Raw genomic sequence first — 18,174 nt, 5'->3', positions numbered from 1 at the left:
CCTCTCTCTCTCCCTCGCCCCTCTCTCTCTCTCTCGCCCCCTCTCTCTCTCTCTCGCCCCCTCTCTCTCTCTCTCGCCCCCCCTCTCTCTCTCTCGCCCCCCCTCTCTCTCTCTCGCCCCCCCTCTCTCTCTCTCGCCCCCCCTCTCTCTCTCTCTCGCCCCCTCTCTCTCTCTCTCGCCCCCTCTCTCTCTCGCCCCCTCTCTCTCTGTCTCCCCCTCTCTCTCTCTCTCGCCCCCTCTCTCTCTCGCCCCCTCTCTCTCTCTCTCGCCCCCGTTCTCTCTCGCCCTCTCTCTCTCTCTCTCTCTCTCTCTCTCTCTCTCGCCCGAAACATTGAGATCCCCTGACTTAAAATTTAGAGACTGAACTATTGCTGAAATATCCTTGGAGTGGAATAGATGTCGCCTGTAGAACTGGTGTCCTCATGCTGTTACCCATTTGTCATGTTTTCTGTGTTTGTTCTGCTTTCAGTTTGATAGTAAATTTGGAACGCTGAAAAAACTTCAAACACTACAGCCAAGCAAAGAAGCCTGGTGAGCATGCCATGTATTTATATTTTTTGCTGTTACTATCTTGTACAGCAGAGGGCGCCAACAAGCTTGTCATATATAGGACAATATAGACTAGGGTGAATATAGGTATTTAAATTCTCTTTTTTAAAGGAAAACCTCAATGTATTTTGGTCAATGTTAGCATGCAACTAAAAGAACTCAAAATATTTTTTTAAAACTCTGCTTAAAGTTGTTAGTGTGATGTTACTTTGGAACCCCCAACTTATGTACTTCCCTAAACAATGTATTTAATATCAAATAGCGTGGACACCTAGATGACATTTGAAAATGTATTCACCCGCCAGATGCTGATCTCTAATTTGGTGCATCTCTGCTACACTGCATAGCCAGACAGGAGACACCATTATTTCCTATTTTAGCTTTGTAGCTTTTTGTGTCCCCTACCTTCTTGCTGGCTTTGAGTAAATGTCACCCATTGGAATCGCTGACCATTGGGCAAACAGATGGCAAAGGAACTGTCAAGCTGGCATGAAAGTCCTTTTTTGGCAGCACTTATGGCATAAGGGTATGAAAAGCAAGATTGGCTGGAAATCTTTTATGTAAACCCTTCATTAATTGTTTATTATAACTATTAACACCGTGCTGTTTTCACAGTTTCCTGGAGCAGCTACATAAACACCAGGGCTCAGTCTTGCACCCAGATTACAAGACACCCTTCCACTCGTTTGAAGATGCTCTGCACAGACTTCTCCCCTACCACGTGTACCAGGGTCTGCTTCCCACTTCGCATGACCTAAAGAAAGGTGGGACCCGGTTTTATATCTTCTGTCTGATGGTATACTCAATCCATTTAGGGGCTCACATTTATAACTGCATATATCTGATGTCTCCCACATTAGTTCTGTGAGCTGCCTAAAAATATGCTAAATAGAAGATATGTTGCCAGTAGTAACCAATCAGAGTCCTTGTTTTATTTTCTGGTCCTAGACTGTAGAAATAACAACTGGAAGATGATTGATTTCCATTACTGAGATTTTTTTTTTTTTTTTTTGCACTCTTTTTATGTATCGTGTTTGTTTGGTTTGTCCATATATGAATAAAAAACTTTTTTTTTTTCTTTTTTTAGTGGATGATGAGTTTGAGACTGTGTCTACTCAGCTCCTGAAGCGCACCCAGGCCATGCTAAACAAGTATCGCTTGCTGCTTTTAGAGGAGTCCAGGGTGAGTATGATTGCACTTTCACCCTCCTGTCGGTCCAACATAGACTGGTTCACTTATTCATATGGAGGTTCTCTTTCTCAAAATAAAATCCACTATAGAAAAGCACTCTTTTGAGGGTTGTCTAATACAGCCTTTCTTAACCAGGGTGCTCAGGGGGTGCCTTGAGGTTTCTTCAGGGGGTGCCTTGGCAAAATGTCTAAATTGCCCAAAACTTGTATAGAAGGCCTTGGGTGGAACAAGCCTGCCTTATAGTTACACGAAGCCACAGGTTTTCATTGTGTACCATTACGACCTTCTAGCCGCCGGCATCCTGACAACGAAATGACATCATCCATTAATAAGGAGGATGTCAGCTGCTTGCACAGAATCCTAGTTTGACCCTCCCCTGCCCCTCTGCATCAGTGCTGGGGTCACTGATGGCCTAGGAGGCAGCTGCATACACGGGAGTCATCTTCGGTTATTCACTGCATATGGTGTGATTTAGTGCGCTGTTTTTACCATTGTTTCTCTCCTTCAACAGAGAGTGAGTCCTTCTGCGGAGATGGTAATGATCGACAGAATGTTTATTCAGGAGGAGAAAGTTGCTTTGTCTCTGGACCGGCAGTTGGCAAAAGAGAGACCAGGTATTCCACATTCCCATCTCCAGCTTCACCAGTAGGAGGCAGCACAATGTCTGACTATTATGTCTCCATTTAATAATTATAAGAAACTATGGCGTATATAATATTTTTAACTGAATATTTTTGTTTGGTTTATATTAAGTTTTATTCCTCTAAACATGTTGCGGGTTCAGAAAAATAATGTGCTAGAAATGTAGTAAGCCTTATACTTTCCTCTTTGCCGTGACAGTATATCTCTGACTTCCTGAACACATGGTGTCAGCCCTGCCTACTTCATTTCTGATGGACTACAAAGAACACAAACTTCTAGTCATCTCCTTATATCCATAAGCCCTCCTTGTGTTCTGGCAGAGAGTAGAAGAAATTAAACACTCATAAGATTTCTGGCAAAATCAAGCAGTGTTTTTTGCACTTATTCAACAGATATATTGAAGCACTTCAATGGTATATTTACCTGACCAAAAGGGGACAAAGAAGAGAATTTCAATATTTGGGTTTACGTGGGCCTGTGACCGTAATATTCCAAAGGGGCCCCATCACCAAATTATAATCCCCTTGCCATTACTTCCTGGGCATTTCTTCCTGTTGCAGTTGACAACCATACCCTGTGTTAAATAATAAAATGGCTTGTATGTCATAGTTATGTAGGATGTACACTGTGTGTATATATATTAAATACAGCGGGTAACATAAGTATTGATCACGTCACCATTTTTCTCAGTAAATATATTTCTAAAGATGCTATTGACATTACATTTTCGCCACATATCAGTAACAACCCATGCAATCCATATATACAAGGAAACAAAAACAAATACGTTCAGAAATCAAGTTTTATTTAATAAAATAGAATGACACAGGGAAAAAGTATTGAACACATGAAGAAAATAAGGTGCAAAAAGGCATGGAAAGTCAAGACACCAGCTGAAACTTATCATTATTTAGAAAGCAACCCTGCCCCTTGTCAGGTCATATTAATATCAGCTGGTTCAGTCTCAACTGATGGCCTATAAAAAAGGTGTCTCATTACCAAGGTGTCACACAAGAAACATCTCATGATGGATAAAAGCAGGGACCTCTCTCAAGACCTTTGCAGCCTTATTGTTGCAAAACATACTGATAGCATTGGTTACAGAAGGATTTCTGAATGTTCCAGTGAGCACTGTTGGGACCATAATCCGGAAGTGGAAAGAACATAATTTCACCATAAACCACCCACGACCAGGTGCTCCTCGCAAGATTTCTGATAGAGGAGTAAAAATAATTATTAGAGCCAAGGACCACTTGTGGAGAGCTTTAGAAAGACCTGGAATTAGCAGGTACAATTGCTTCAAAGAAAATGCACTCAACCACCATGGCGTCTATGCACGCTCACCACGCAAGACTCCACTGCTGAAGAAAAAGCATGTTGAAGCTCATTTAAAGTTTGCTACACAGCATTTAGACAAGCCTGTGAAATACTGGGAGAATATAGTCTGGTCAGATGAGACCAAAATTGAACTCTTTGGATGCCATAATACGCACCGTGTTTGGAGGTCAAATGGCACTGCACATCACCTCAAAGACACCATACCAACAGTGATACATGGAGGTGGGAACATCATGGTGTGGGGATGATTTTCAGCATACGGTACTGGCAAACTTCATGTCATTGAAGGTTGGATGAATGGAAAAATGTTCTAAGACATTCTTGATAAAAATCTGCCATCTACCAGGATGATGAAGATGAAACGAGGGGGGACATTTCAGCAAGACAATGATCCCAAACACAAAGCCAAGGAAACTCTCAACTGGTTTCAAAGAAAGAAAATAAAGCTGCTAAAATGGCCCAGCCAATCACCTGTCTTGATCCAACAGAAAATCTATGGAAAGAACTAAAGATCAGAGTTCATTGAAGAGGCCTACGTAACCTTCAAGATTTGAAGCCTGTTTTTGTGGAAGAATGGGCCAAAATCACACCTTAGTGATGCACGCGACTAGTTTCTCCATACAGGAGGCGTATGGAAGCTGTCATTACCAACAAAGGGTTTTGTACAAAGTAATAAATTTCAGTTAGCGTGCTCAATACTTTTTCCCTGTATCATTCCATTTTATTACACATAACTTAATTTCTGAACTTGTTGGTTTTGGGTTTTTTGTATGTATGGATTGCATGGCTTGTTACTGACGTGGTGAAAATTTCATGTCAGTAACACCTTTAGAAATATATTTACCTAGAAAAATGGTGATGTGTTCAATACCTATTTTACCCAGTGTGTGTGTGTGTGTGTGTGTATTTGAATTGTTTTTGGGTTTTAAAAAGTCTCACTTTAATTGTGTACAAGAAGAGATTTATTCCTCTGACAAATGTTTGATATCTCTGTCCCTCTTTCTTCTGCAGATGAATATGTCTCTTCCTCTTCTTCCCGGTCTCTGACTGTAACCCCTTCTGTGGCCTCCGTCTCTTCCTCACCGTGTCCTGCCCCTGCAGCAGAGACCCAGAAACCCACTGCAGTGCAGACCTCCACACCAATACACCCTACCAAGCTAGTGATCAAGCACAGCAGTGGGGGCTCCCCCTCTGTCACTTGGGCCAAAGCCTCACCATCGCTTGATGCAGATGAGGATGCACTCCCTTCACGCAGCAAACCCCCAATCAAAACATACGAGGCCCGTAGTCGTATTGGGCTGAAGCTGAAGATCAAGCAGGAGGCAGGGCTGAGCAAAGTCATCCATAATACTGCTCTAGACCCCGTTCATCACAACCCTCCACCACCACCTCCACCTCCTGCCCCTCCCACAACACCCGCCAGCACTGTCATCAAGACAACTGTAAACCCGACCCCAGCCTCAACTACCACACCCACTGGGCAGATGAATGGTACGCTTGACCACTCATCACCTGTTGAAAAGAAGCCCCTGACAACATACTGTAGGCTACCCCTTCGTAAGACGTATCGGGAGAACGTGGATGCCTTTGTGACCGGTAAGCCGGCAGACACCAGGTCAGCAGTCGAAACACCTGCACAAGCACCAGTTATTAAGCAAGAAGATGGATCCAGAAGTGTCATTACATCCCACAAGGTTCAAGGAGTCCCAGAGAGTGAAAAGGTGAAGAAAGAAGAAAGCTCAAAGCTGGTGTTCTTTGGCAGAGGGGAAACTAAGACGAATAGTAATGAAGAGACAACCATGAGCTTGAGAAGAGAGGCCAAGGACGATGAGCCAGGATTTTTCCGACAGGTGGTCAAGTCAGAACCAACAGACCATGAGTCTGAGTTGAATTGGGAGATACCAATTCCATCAGCTAAAAGGCTGAAGTCAGAGCAGTTTGACGTGGACAACGCCAGCTTCTCCAGTGATAGCCCCCAGGATGACACTCTAAACGAGCACCTGCAGAGCGCCATCGACAGTATCCTCAACCTACAGCAGCCCCAGAGCGGTGGAGGTTCCAACGCTCTTCTGCGTTCCTCAGCCCAGTCTTCGTACCATCACTCCTCTTCCTCCTCTCCCTATTCCTCCCCAGTCCACCGCACAGACTCTTACCTTACCCCCAACCACAACGGCGGCCTGGGGGCCAGGACGTTAAATAGATAACAGGGGAAGGAATTGAGCGAGCGAGCCGTGAGAAATAAATTAATAAATTGGCTGGGGAGATGAACAATGATGTCTTGAGCAGGACATGAGCCGCCGCAGTACTTGGAGACAGGAGGGCACACATTTTCAGATTAAGCCTCAATTTTCGTTCCTTTTTTCCCCATTTGTCCGCACGGTGCGGCAAGTGGTTCCGTGGAGAAATTGTGCCGTTTTTTAGGTGGAAAGTTGGAACTTTTCGGCACAGGCCGGCTATCTCCCCAGACAGAACTTTTCAAAGGACACATTCAACTGGTGATCTGTTGCCTTCAAAACTTTTTTTGTCTTTTCTTTTTTTTCCTTCCCTATTACCTCCCACTTCCATCTGTTTTTTCTCATCTCAACTTGAACTGTCAAAAAAAAAATTACAAAGGAATAAAAAAAACTTTCGCCCTTAAGGAGGAAACTGAAGGGACTGACTTCAAAATAACCGTATTAAAGTTTATTGTAATGATATTTCTTTAAGTTATTCAAGCATCAAAGTCAGGGGATTTTTTATGTTCTGTGTTGTATTTTTTTATTATTATTATTTTCCTATCTGGGAAAATAGCAAATGAATGCACAGTGCACACGATGGCGCTATACATGAAAAATATTCACTTTTTTGTTTTGTTTTGGGGGTGCATCAAGAGTAAAGGGGTAACCATCTGAGACATGGGGGTGGTAAATATCCAAACAAGGTAACTTCTACATTGACATGGAGTTGTACTAGTACGTCTGTGCTGGATAGGGCAACCCAGTCCCCTCGTACCTGTTGCATCCTTTAGAAGAAATGTGCAAGAGTAATGACGTTTATGGATCAATGTAATAATAGCCAGGTTATGGAGAAAGGTAGGATTCCTTATAGACAGGTCAATCTTCAATGAAAATGGTAAGCACTGAGTGTTCTTTCTCCGTGTCACATTGTGGCATTCTAATAACTTGGGCAATATTTGACTGTAGGACGTTCACCAGAAGGATCCTCCTGATCCATAGCAGCAGAAAATGACTCTGGGCAGCAACAGGCACTGTGGACGTCTCTTCGCGTAAGTCACTTACACGGGTCTGATTATTAGGCAGCCCTGTGTGGGCAACCTAAAAAGCTCTAGTCCAAGAGCTTTAATCTGCAGTAAAGTAAGATTCACCCGTTGTTGCCAGCTGCTTCTTTGGACTTTACTCTGTTGAAAATGTAGCAAATGTCCATGACAACTTTTAGCAAACATAAAGTTTGCTATTGCTGACCTTCTTCCAAAAATGCTAGTTTCATGGCTGTCAGTGAGGGACTCAGAAGGTGTTGAAACCAGAATATTAACATGAGGCCAGAAGAAGGTCAACAAGGGAGACAAAAGGTTTCTTTCCCAACAAATTACTTTATCTTTGTCCTCTGTTTAGCTGGGCCCTGGGTGGAGATTAATCACTTAATGGGCTGTGATTGCCGTAACTTGGTAGGGTATGAATTGCACATGGATAACAGTGGACACTATTGATCTACCAATGTTTCCGTTAGGCAGGTGTGCCAATTGTATCGCTTCCTCAGCATTAACACATTCATCACTTGAACGAGCTGCTTCACCCACATGTTTAAGTCCTCCTTCCCCATTGGGTGCTTGGAATAGAACAGCCAGTTGAAAACAGCAAATAGATCTAAAGTAATATGACAGACCAAGGCAAGTAAAAGGTTATGGAACTTTAATACGAGTGTTAATTTCCTGTCATGATGTCTCCGCGTTTGATTATGGAGACGGGTCATAGTAAATTTTAATATTATTCATGATTCCGTCATCAACTGTTAGAATATTTTCTCATGCTTGGTCAGTCGCCGGCAAAGCAAAACCTCCCTAATCCAGACAGACGTATTGTTACAGTCTACTCCTTACTGTAATAACCTCTCGCCAGTTTCGGTATTTATTTCTATTCGCAAAATGTTTTAAGAAAAAAAAAAACATTACCGCGCTCCCTCTCCCCCCCACATCATCTTTCACCCTTCCAGTCCCTAAACCAACGTTATGGTCTAAATATAGTACTATAAAAGAATTTCTACTGTATTTATAATGTAGAATGATTTTTTTTAAAGAATGATGTACATTTAGTACTTCTGTGTAAATTAAATTTGTTTCTCTTTTTAAAAACTGTATATGATTTTTTTTTTTTTTTAAATGTTTAAAAATACAGAGTTTCAAAAGCTGCAAGAGTGATGTTTGAACAAAAGGAGACATGTGTCAGTAAATTATCTTGTACGGGAGTATAACTCATGATTCTAAATTGTACCTGACCTGGCCTAAAGTGTTTTTAAACGTAACATTCCTAAAGTGTAGGCTGCTTGTGGTGACTTTAAAGCCAATGTGCAGCCAAAATAAGAAACACAAAAATCAGCACACAGGACATCAGTTAGTCAGGATTTGTCCCTTGTGCTGATGCTGCCTCTTTTAGGTGAGATCCTCCTTTCATGACCCCCCACCCCACCACCATAATCTTCTGGTACAGTGGAGCTGTCAGACTCTCATCAAGATTGTCCAACTATGCCTGCCCTTTCTGCCCAGCTGCTCCATTCATAGAAGCTATAGTATGGCTATAGGGGGCAGACCTTTCAATCATCTGCCCTTCCTCCATTTATAAATTGTGTTTCATTCAACGAAACTGTAGTACAGCTTCTATGAATGGTGGAAAAGGGAGGTCATAGTCCAGCACTCTTGATGAGATCCTATGACAACTCCTACAGTTCTATTAACCTCACCGCACCGGAACATTAGGGCGGCAGGGGGGCAAGGACACAGGAGGATTCGCCTAACAGAAGAGGCATTAGCATGAGGGACACAACCTACTTGACTGTAAGCAATGTCCTGTGTGCTGATTCTTGTGTTTATTTTGGCTGAACTTAGGCTTTCAGTGCTTCAGGCACTCAGGCTTCAGCTTGTATAAGAGAAGGGTTTACAGCAAGCCTTTATGGAGCTTATAGCAAGCTTCGAGCACATTTCTTGAAACCTTTAAAGCATCCTTCCGCTCTACTTTGGAAAATATACAAAGATCCTATTGGGAGGGCTGATTGGTACTTCACTCAAACTGCTAGCAGGCTTTCAGCAAGCTTGCATTAGTGCTGAAGCTTTTACTGAAGCCAACTTGTTTAATATGACAGCAAGGCATTCCCATTGATATCTGTCTATAACTTCCTAAATTGGACTTAAATGGTACTTGCTGAAAGCTCTGCAAATGCTTTGTAAAAACTTGCTGTACTAAATGCTGAAGCCCAGGTGAACAAGGCCTTAAGTATAACTAAAGGCAAAACCTGGTTTCCGTTTTGGATAGAGTAGAGAGGGAATAGGACACCTGCCAGGTTTTATTGCTATTTTTGTCCAGGTTTTGGAGATTCACTTTCTGTATTTGTCCTGGTTACTGTTACCGCCCAAAGTAAAAACTCTCAAATGTTGGGTTGTCACCATAACAGAAATAGAGAAGAAGTCTTCCTATGGGAACACTAGTTCTGGTGACCCTACTGACACCCAGAGATTTCCTCACTTTGGAGGGATTTTCTCCCACATCCTTTTTTGGCAATGGGGCAGGAAGTGGAGGAAAATCTCCCCAATGGGACAGAGATGGCAAAAAACTGATGGGTTATAACCGTCCATTACTCTATCCAAACTGCAAAAAAAAAGTTTTACCTGTAGTTCTACTGTAATTCCTGCACAGTCTCTTGCATCATAAGACCTGAAGTACATGAAGACTCAACTTTTGACCAAGTTGAAATTAAACCCTATCCCCAACTTCAATGGGCAAGTAGAGGCTATACCATTTGATAACGGAATACCTGGGTGGAGCTTTGGCACAGGAACTACTACTACCAAATTTATTTTTTTGATTTTGGAATAGTTCTCAGGGCTGTATATGTAAAAACACGCACATCTAGGCAGAGGTAGAAGATTAACTATTAAAGGAAACACGTAGAGTGGAAAATACAGGTGACCACCATTGATGACATTCTGCTAAAAATACTAGTCTAGCTCTCTCTGGTTACAGTAATTTGAGTCACTGATTCAAAAAAAGCACGCAGATTAAAAAGTTGGCACATACTTGTTCTAGGATTGATCTGAGTTGGTGGATTAAAACCATTGAATCGGGGCGCCCAGGCATTTTGCTTTTCTTTCTGGTCCATTGAGGGATAATGGAAGCCTTAGACTGTCAGGGGTCACTGCTGCCAACAGGAATTATGGACACTGACAACAAAAAAGCTGTTTGCCAGCACAGGACAACCCCCCTTCCACACACACACACTCGCGCACACAAACACACGTAGATGCACACACACTCATGTTGCCTTAGTTTTTTGCTAGTGTCCCCTGGAAAGCTCTACTCTGTTCATTTGCAACAGCTGCTGGTAGATTCATGCCCGATATATTCAATCCAGGAAGTCTCCAGTCAGTGAGCACTGGTAGATTCATGCTGGGTATGTTAAATCCTGAACGTTTCTCTAGTCAGTCAATAAGTACTGGTAGATTCATGCTGCGTATGTTAAAGTGGCTGTAACCCTAAAAAATAAAAAGTGATCCTGTTCCTTTAAAGCATTATCTATAGCATAATGCTACCGCAGTGTAATTTCTCCCATTCTATGATGTAAAATACGTGGCTGATCCTGCCTGTTCCTGTGTGTGCTGACCGCGGTAATCATGACTGCTGATCCATGATACCGTGGTCAGTTTACGTGCCTCTGTCATCCTACTGTGTTAAGAGTCTCTCCCTCCCTGCCAGTCATTTCCTAGTCTGTGAGTGAGAGCCAATATCCTTCCCTCCTGCCTCTATCCCCTGTGGCTGGAATTATTCTAAATGTAAATAACTTGTATCCCCCGTGGTTTAGGAAGATTTAAAGTACTGACTACTTTTTTGAAAATTATCCTTAATACTGTACCTTCTTGCACAGCGCCGCAGTGTGGTCACATGATCTCCCTCTACTGGCTGGCTGATGTCAGAGGGGAATCTCAGCCCCTCTCATTACACTCCTTTAGATCGGGGAAGGAGAGCAGAGGGAGGTCGTGTGACCGCACAGCGGCACTGTGCAAAAAGGTATTTAGGATAATAATTTTCAAAACTGACACACAGTACTTTACATCTTTTTAAACCAGAGGGGATGCAATTTATCAGAGGACATTGACATCTTTGAACTTCTGCGCAATTTGAGTGCCTTTACAGCATTGACCTATCTTGCTGGAAGTTGATCTGATCTAAATTCAGACAGCTCAACAGCAGTTGTATAAATCAGCCATCAGAAAAGTATTATCAGCAGTTTCGCGGCAACAAAAAAGGACATTAAGATCCTGTCCTGGGTAGAATTTCACAGTCCAGCTTTTTTCGCCCGGGTGTAGAAATTGACAGGCGCACTCTCACCCGGCAGTGCGTGGGCCCGGAGGTGTTCCAGGACAGTTGGAGGATGCTGAATGTGGACCTTCTGGATTTTAGGATCAACAACAAACTGGATAGGTTTGTCTCCCAGGTACCGGGATGCTCAAGAGGAAGCCATAGATGCTCTGGTGCACAGGACCAGAGATATATGGTCTTTCGGTGAACCTCACTGCATCTCTGAATTTGTGTTTTCTATGATGCTACCAGCTAGGAAGGCTACTTCCTGTAAGTGCTATTAGTTGACATAAAGGTGTTAACTTGGTGTGAGTCTTGGGACTTCCACCCCATGATTGTTTTTTCTCTGTCAGATGAACCCTGTATTTCCAGCAGTTGAATCTAGACCAGCGTTTGAAACAAGATAGGCAGCAATCTGATCCTTACAAGTTTAGAGAACCAGAGACGTGTTTTTTTTTTTTCATTCCTGGATTTAGTTCTCTATACAGAAAGTCTCACATGTACCTCCCCATGTTCATTCCCCTCTGACATATGAATCTGGTTTTCTCTGCACTTTAAAGACCACCATGTGAACCCAGTAAAGGCATTTTGCTCTCTACTCTCGCCCACAGGGTGTTTCTTGTAGCCATCACTTCTACAAGATTAGTGTATAAACTGGTTATTTATCTTACAAGGAAAACTTTCTGGTTTAGCAACTGGTGATGTTAAGGCCCAGGACTTCCCTTTTTCCTAGGCTTAGCAACTGGTGATGTTAAGGCCCAGGACCTTCCCCTTTGTCTAGGCTTAGAAACTGGTGATCCTTTTTGCCTAGGCTTAGCAACTGGTGATGTTAAGGCCCAGGACTTCCCTTTTGCCTAGGCTTAGCAAATGGTGATGTTAAGGCCCAGGACTTCCCTTTTGCCTAGGGTAGATTCTGTCTTTCACCATAGCCAAGACTTTGTTTTGCCTCTAGTTCATCAAAATGGAATTTCACCTTATCTGGATATTGTTTGGACTGTGAAGCCTAGTACACACTATCAGAAAATCGGACGAACCATCGTCTGCTTTTTCACGAAGGTACACATCATGATATAACCAACAATAGTATTAACTTGTGCGAAAATTCTCGATGGACAAAGCCAAATATGTACTAGCATAGCAGAAGAGGAAATGTAGGGTCGTTGTTTGCGTCTGATCATGAGTGGGTTTTTTTTTATACAAGTTTATTTCCGTATGATTACTGTACACGAGGCAAAAATCGGATGTGTTCACAAATGCTAAAAATTTTCTAGCTTGTACCCTCGATTTTTGTTGTCCAAAAAGTCAGAATCACCTGTCGAAAGCACTATACTAACGATCTGATAATAATCAGCCGATCATTCCTTGTACAGAAATTTTCGGACAATTATCTTGTGTACGGCCCATGAGAGTCTGTCTTCCATTGCTTCTTCAGGAAGGTGTATTCCTTTTCTATTCTGGGTGAATTCCATAAGGGTACACGTGCTTCTCGATCCTCCTTTTCTAGGTGTTTTCTGCATTTAGGGATTGGGTTCCATTCTTTCCTGTGAAGGTGCGCCCTGCTAGATCTGTGAGTGCTTCTTGTTTTTTTGGCATCATGCAACTTTGAAAATGATGACAGAATACCTGGCTGTAGCCTTGCAATTTTGTTAAAGTTCTACAAGGAGGATATTTAGGCCTCGTGATGCCAGCTTCAGGTGTTTGGGCCTGTTAGCCTTTGTTGCCCACACCTCTGTTGGAATGCTTAATCATTGAGAAAGAAAATAGGATATTTGTATTCACTGCAAAATGCTTTTCCTGCAGCCCATTGAGGAAAACTGGTCTCTACCCTCTATTTATTTTTATGTTTGTTATGTTGGAACGAATTTACTGAAAAACCTGGGTATGATAGTTGTGGGTGGGGTCATGGGTGGGTGTGCTAGCCAATGGGTTTTTTTGCTAGTTTTCTCCTGTAGGTGGCAGTGTAACCTGACAGTAAAACTCCTATGTTTCTCAATTGACTCTAAAAAAGGATTTCACACGGAGTACAAAAATTTCGTTTTACATGGAGAGATCAGGCAGCCTCCTTATTCACACTTATAACACTGGCAGGGATGCTTACAATGGTCAGATTTATTAAATGTAAAACCTTTATCCCAAGAGTAGGAAAAAAACAGATTCTGTAACTGTTTATAAAGTGTGAGCTGAAGTTTGGCTTCAATTTGTTAGTGTATCTACAGCGGGTACAGAAAAGAATCACTCCCTTTAAAATAATCACATTTTGTTGCTTTGCAGCCTGAAATGAAGACAGACACAGTTTTTGCTTTATCCAGCTGTATTTACTCCACCAACATGCTAGAAAATGTGTTTTAAGTTCAAAAACAGAATCACAGAGTTGAAAAAAGGATCACCCCCCCTTGTGTCAGTATTTTGTTGAACCATCTTTTGCTTTAGTTCCAGCCTTTAGTCTGTTGGGATGTCTCTACTAACTTTGCACATCTAGAATTTGCAATATTTGCCTGCTCTTCTTTGCAGAACTACTCAAGTTCAGTTAAATTTGATGGTCACCGTTTGTGGACTGCAGTCTTCAAGTCATTCTACAGATTTTCAATGTGGTGTAAGTTTGAGCTCTGCCTAGGCCATGCAAGGACGTTCACCTTTCTCTCCTTCAATCACTGTGTGATCATTTTTTCTGTGTGCTTTGGAAGGTAAACCTTCTTCCCATTGACAGCTTTCTGGCAGAGGTCAGCAGATCTTCCTTAAAGTTACTAAATCCGCAACAGTAAAATCAGTCTGTATATGCAGTAAAGCATGCTTGTTATACTCACTGTGGAGCCTAAAGGGTTAATCCTCTGCATTATTTAAAAATGCTGTTTGATCCTGTCTTCTCTGATCCTCCCCTTCTTCCCATGCCCCCCTTTTATCTCCTGATAAGACAAATAGTGTGGAGTCACTCTAGCAATACACACCAAACTGAGCATATGTAGAGAGGTTTTTTCTTGTCTTGAGAGAGTGCATGTGATCAGCACAGGGCCAATCAACACTGTCCAAACGGGTTCTGCATCCTCCTAGAGCAGAAAAAAACTCCTACAAGCTTTAACCAGTGCTCTGCTGGACACTGATAGAAGTCACAAGACTGCTCTAACTGCTCATGAGAAAAGGTATTTAGCAGTTTACATTTACTAAAATAATTGCACTTCCATGTTGTGTGTACTGTGGGAGACCAGATATAGTGAATGCAGGGTCCTGGGTTTAGTAACACTTTAAGAATTTGACGGTATTCTGTCCTGTCCATTTTTCTTTCTATCCTGACAAGTGCTTCTGTCCCTGCTGCACAGAAACACGCCACAACAGGATATTACCATCTCCATGCTTCACTGTAGGAATGGTGTTATTTGGTGGTGAGCTGTATTGGGTTCCTGCCAGACATCATTTAGTGTTGATGCCAAACCATTCAATTTTAGTCTCATCTGACCATAACACCTTTTTCCATGTGGCCCCAGAATCTTCAAATTGTGTTTTGGCAAAGCCAGTGGTGACTACATGTGGCCTTTTTTGAGGAGCAGCTTTTTTTTTTTTCTTTGCAACCCTCCCATACAAGCCACATTTGTGGATAATTTGTGATATTGTTGTCACATGAACACAATGACTATTCTTTATCATAAATTCCTGCAACTGCTGTTGCTGTAGGCCTCTTGGTAGCCTCTGTTTCCTCCTGGACCTTTCATCCAGTTTGGAGCAACATCCTGATCCAGCGAGAGTTTGTTGTTCCAAATACTTTCCACTTATCCGCTTCCTGACCACCCTATAGCAGAAATACTGCTACAGGGCGGCACGGGTGCACAAAATCACGTATATATACGTGATTTTGCCCTTCCTGGTAAGGGGTGCGTGCCCTACCCACACTGCTATTCACAGCCACGGCTGTCAATCACCAGATCCCAGACAGTAATTAATCGCCGGCGCCCGGTGCTTTCCAAGGATCTCTGACAGGAGGAGGACTGTTTTGTTTACTAACAGTTCTCCTCTCTGTCAGCTCAGGCGCACTGCTTTGGATGGCTGTGCACAGCACAGCCATCCAAAGCAGTGTGATTGCAGTGAAGCACACAGACACCGCCCCCTAGTAAACCACTCCCAGCACACAGTTAACCCTTTGATCACCCCTCATGTTAACCCCTTCCTGCCAAGTGTCAGTGCTTTTTTTGTAGCACTGATCACTGTATTGGTGTCACTGGGGATGTCAGTGACACCAAGTCAGTTCCCCCCCAGTGTCAGAATGTCTGCCGCAGACCTGCTCTAAGTTGCTGATCGCCACCATTACTAGTAAAAAAAAGTTTTAGAAATCCCAGTATATATACCGCCATTTATAAACACTATAATTTTCACGTAAACCAATTAATTTACACGTATTGGGATTTTTTTTTCCTAACAAAGACGTAGCAGAATACATTTTGGCCTAAATTTATGACGAAATTTGATTTTTAAAATTTTTTTTTACTGGACATGTTTAATAGCAAAAGTAAAAAATATTTTTTTTCTAAAAATGTCAGTCTTTTTTTTTTTTTTTTATAGCACAAAAAATAAAAACCACACAGGTGATCAAATTCCACCGAAAGAAATTCGTGGGGAAAAAAGGACATAAATTTAATTTGGGTGCAGCGTTGCATGACCGAACAATTGTCAGTTAAAGTAATGCAGTGCCGTAGCACAAAAAATGGTCCGATCAGGAAAGGGGGTAAATCCTCTGGAGGGCAACTGGTTAATAATAGACTTCACTGTGCTTCTAGGCATTGATAAAGCCTTTGGAATTTTCTTGTACCCATCTCCTGACTTGTGCCTGTCCACAACTTTATCCCTGGGATCTTTTAACAGTGCCTTGGCTTGCAATTGTTCATTGCTTCAGTTGCGCTACCAGGGACTGAAATGCTTCGGAAAAAGCTCTTTTTGTGCTGAGCTAATCAAAATGATCACAGATTAACCTCCCTGGCGGTATTCCCGAGTGTAGTTTGGGGTAAAGTTTCAGCACCACAAGCGGTAATCCCGAGCTACACTCGGGAATACCCTGCAGCGTTGCTCTGGGATCCCTCGATCACATACCTTGTCCTGCTCTCCCGCGATGTCCCTCCCCTGCAGCGTCCCTGGCCATCTCCTCCGGCCGCTGCCGGCATCCGTCTTCCGGGTTCCGTTCCCTGCGACACCAGGACGTACAGGGGACGGAACCGGCTTGAAATTTAAAAATTTTAAAAAGTGACATTCACTAAATACACTAAAATCACATAGTATAACATTCCTGTATCAAACCATTTCACATACATTTTGTCCCGAGTGCTTTGTCCTGCGCCCTGCCTGCATTTTTACTGTTCTTTCTGCCTGGAAACTTAGAAAAGTCCATTGCGTCCAAAAAGCGTCCCTTTTGGTCAAAAGCGGTTTTAGACCAGCTAGAGAACAGCGATAGTAAATTAGAACTACTTGCAGAATTGAGTGATAATGATTTGTGGGGAAATTTGTCATCAGACACTGAAAACGATTCTGCGACTTTGCTCAGTGATGTGCGAACTTGGCGCTATATTTCAAATTTCAGTGTTTTTGGTTTGATTATATTATTGAATTAAATTTATTATATTATTTTTAAGATTATTTATTAAATTATAATTTTATGATTTCGTGTTTCAAATTTTAACATACCCGGGATGTTTACTAGACTCTTGTTCGGGCAGATTTCAGTGAGTTATTCCTAAAAATTACAGGCCTACAATAAAAAAACTACATATTTCTATGCAAAAAAAGTACCACTTTGAGCACAGAAATACTGACATAATCAGACCGATCGGGAGGCTACAGTCAAATGTCTTTGTGTGCCCTTGAGAAGGTGATTGGCTACACCTGATTGAGTTTACAAGTAATTTTTAGGAGGAGGTGATCCTTTTTCTAACTCGGCGATTCTGTTTTTGAATTTTTTTTTTTCCCCGACATGTCGGTGTTATATCTCTCACTTGGGTATTATAGGTTGCACTGAGTAAATACAGCTGGATAAAACAAAAACTGTGTCTGTCTTCATTTCAGGCTGCAAAGCAACAAAATGTGATTATTTTAATGGGGGGTGATTTTTTTTCTATACCCATTGTATTTCTGCTAGTACATCCAACACTCCCCTCCCACACATTAACAATGCTGTTTTTAAAGGTACATTAGAGTGAGGGCACTCTAATACAGGAGGTGTGTTATGGGTCAGATCACCAGGTGAAAGCGGAGGGGAAAAAAAGAAAACTAATGTAGCCACTAAATCTAATGCTTGGTACGGTGCAATATATTAGTTATGGTTTTATGTTTACACTGCGTTAACATTTACACCTTAGATAAATTTAATAAGGCATGTCAATGGCTTCCTTGTGTGATCTACAGGCTAAGTAGTCTAAATCACAAAGTTTCAGACTCCCTGGACCTTTGCACGCACTATTTCATCAGATAGGAACTGTCTGGTAGTCTTTTGGTAAAGTGCCCAAGGTCCAGCCATTGTGCAGCACTGTTCAGGAGAAAACTGAGGCTGCACATGTTATTATCTAAGGTATAATGAAGATATCTAGTTCCACCATATAGTCAAATAAGATTTAATACATTAACACACATTGATGAACTAGTTACATTATCAAGCTGTATTTTCTGAACATAAAAAACATTCACTTGTAAATGTTCAATTGAAAAACTTTCACATAAAATTGACCGTAATGTTTAGTGGCCTCTGAACACTTTCATTGATCAGCAGGGCCCATTGTGTTCTGTCCGCAGAGTGTACTGTTCTTTGTTTACGACCATGCAGGGTGCTTTCTTCATTGTAGATGAGTCATCTGAAACCACTTAGAATGAGAAGAACAGTGATCAATTCATTTATAAGGCCCTTGTCACACTTAAAACACTT

The 18,174-nt window shown here is 42.1% G+C and overlaps 2 protein-coding genes across 3 annotated transcripts in view; one reads left to right on the top strand and one right to left on the bottom strand.

Moving 5' to 3' along the window:
• BICRA (BRD4 interacting chromatin remodeling complex associated protein) overlaps positions 1-8,068 on the top strand; it is a 147,438-nt gene extending 139,370 nt beyond the window's left edge. For both annotated transcript variants that reach the window (XM_089684236.1, XM_089684237.1), the window contains 5 exons: positions 470-531; positions 1,165-1,313; positions 1,637-1,731; positions 2,252-2,354; positions 4,732-8,068. In XM_089684236.1, coding sequence (XP_089540362.1) covers positions 470-531; positions 1,165-1,313; positions 1,637-1,731; positions 2,252-2,354; positions 4,732-5,924 — 1,602 coding nt within the window. In that variant the 3' untranslated portion in view covers positions 5,925-8,068. The remainder of the gene's footprint in view (positions 1-469; positions 532-1,164; positions 1,314-1,636; positions 1,732-2,251; positions 2,355-4,731) is intronic.
• Positions 8,069-17,852: 9,784 nt separating this feature from the next.
• LOC149456947 (calpain-2 catalytic subunit-like) overlaps positions 17,853-18,174 on the bottom strand; it is a 78,328-nt gene continuing 78,006 nt past the window's right edge. Inside the window, exon 21 of the mRNA XM_089684235.1 lies at positions 17,853-18,112. Coding sequence (XP_089540361.1) covers positions 18,086-18,112 — 27 coding nt within the window. The 3' untranslated portion in view covers positions 17,853-18,085. The remainder of the gene's footprint in view (positions 18,113-18,174) is intronic.

The sequence above is a fragment of the Staurois parvus genome, unplaced genomic scaffold (genome assembly GCF_062004578.1).
Source record: "Staurois parvus isolate SC_StPar_1 unplaced genomic scaffold, SC_StPar_1.0 ptg000340l, whole genome shotgun sequence".
Classification (NCBI taxonomy): Eukaryota; Metazoa; Chordata; class Amphibia; order Anura; family Ranidae; genus Staurois; species Staurois parvus.
This window is presented reverse-complemented; position numbering and strand designations above follow the sequence as displayed.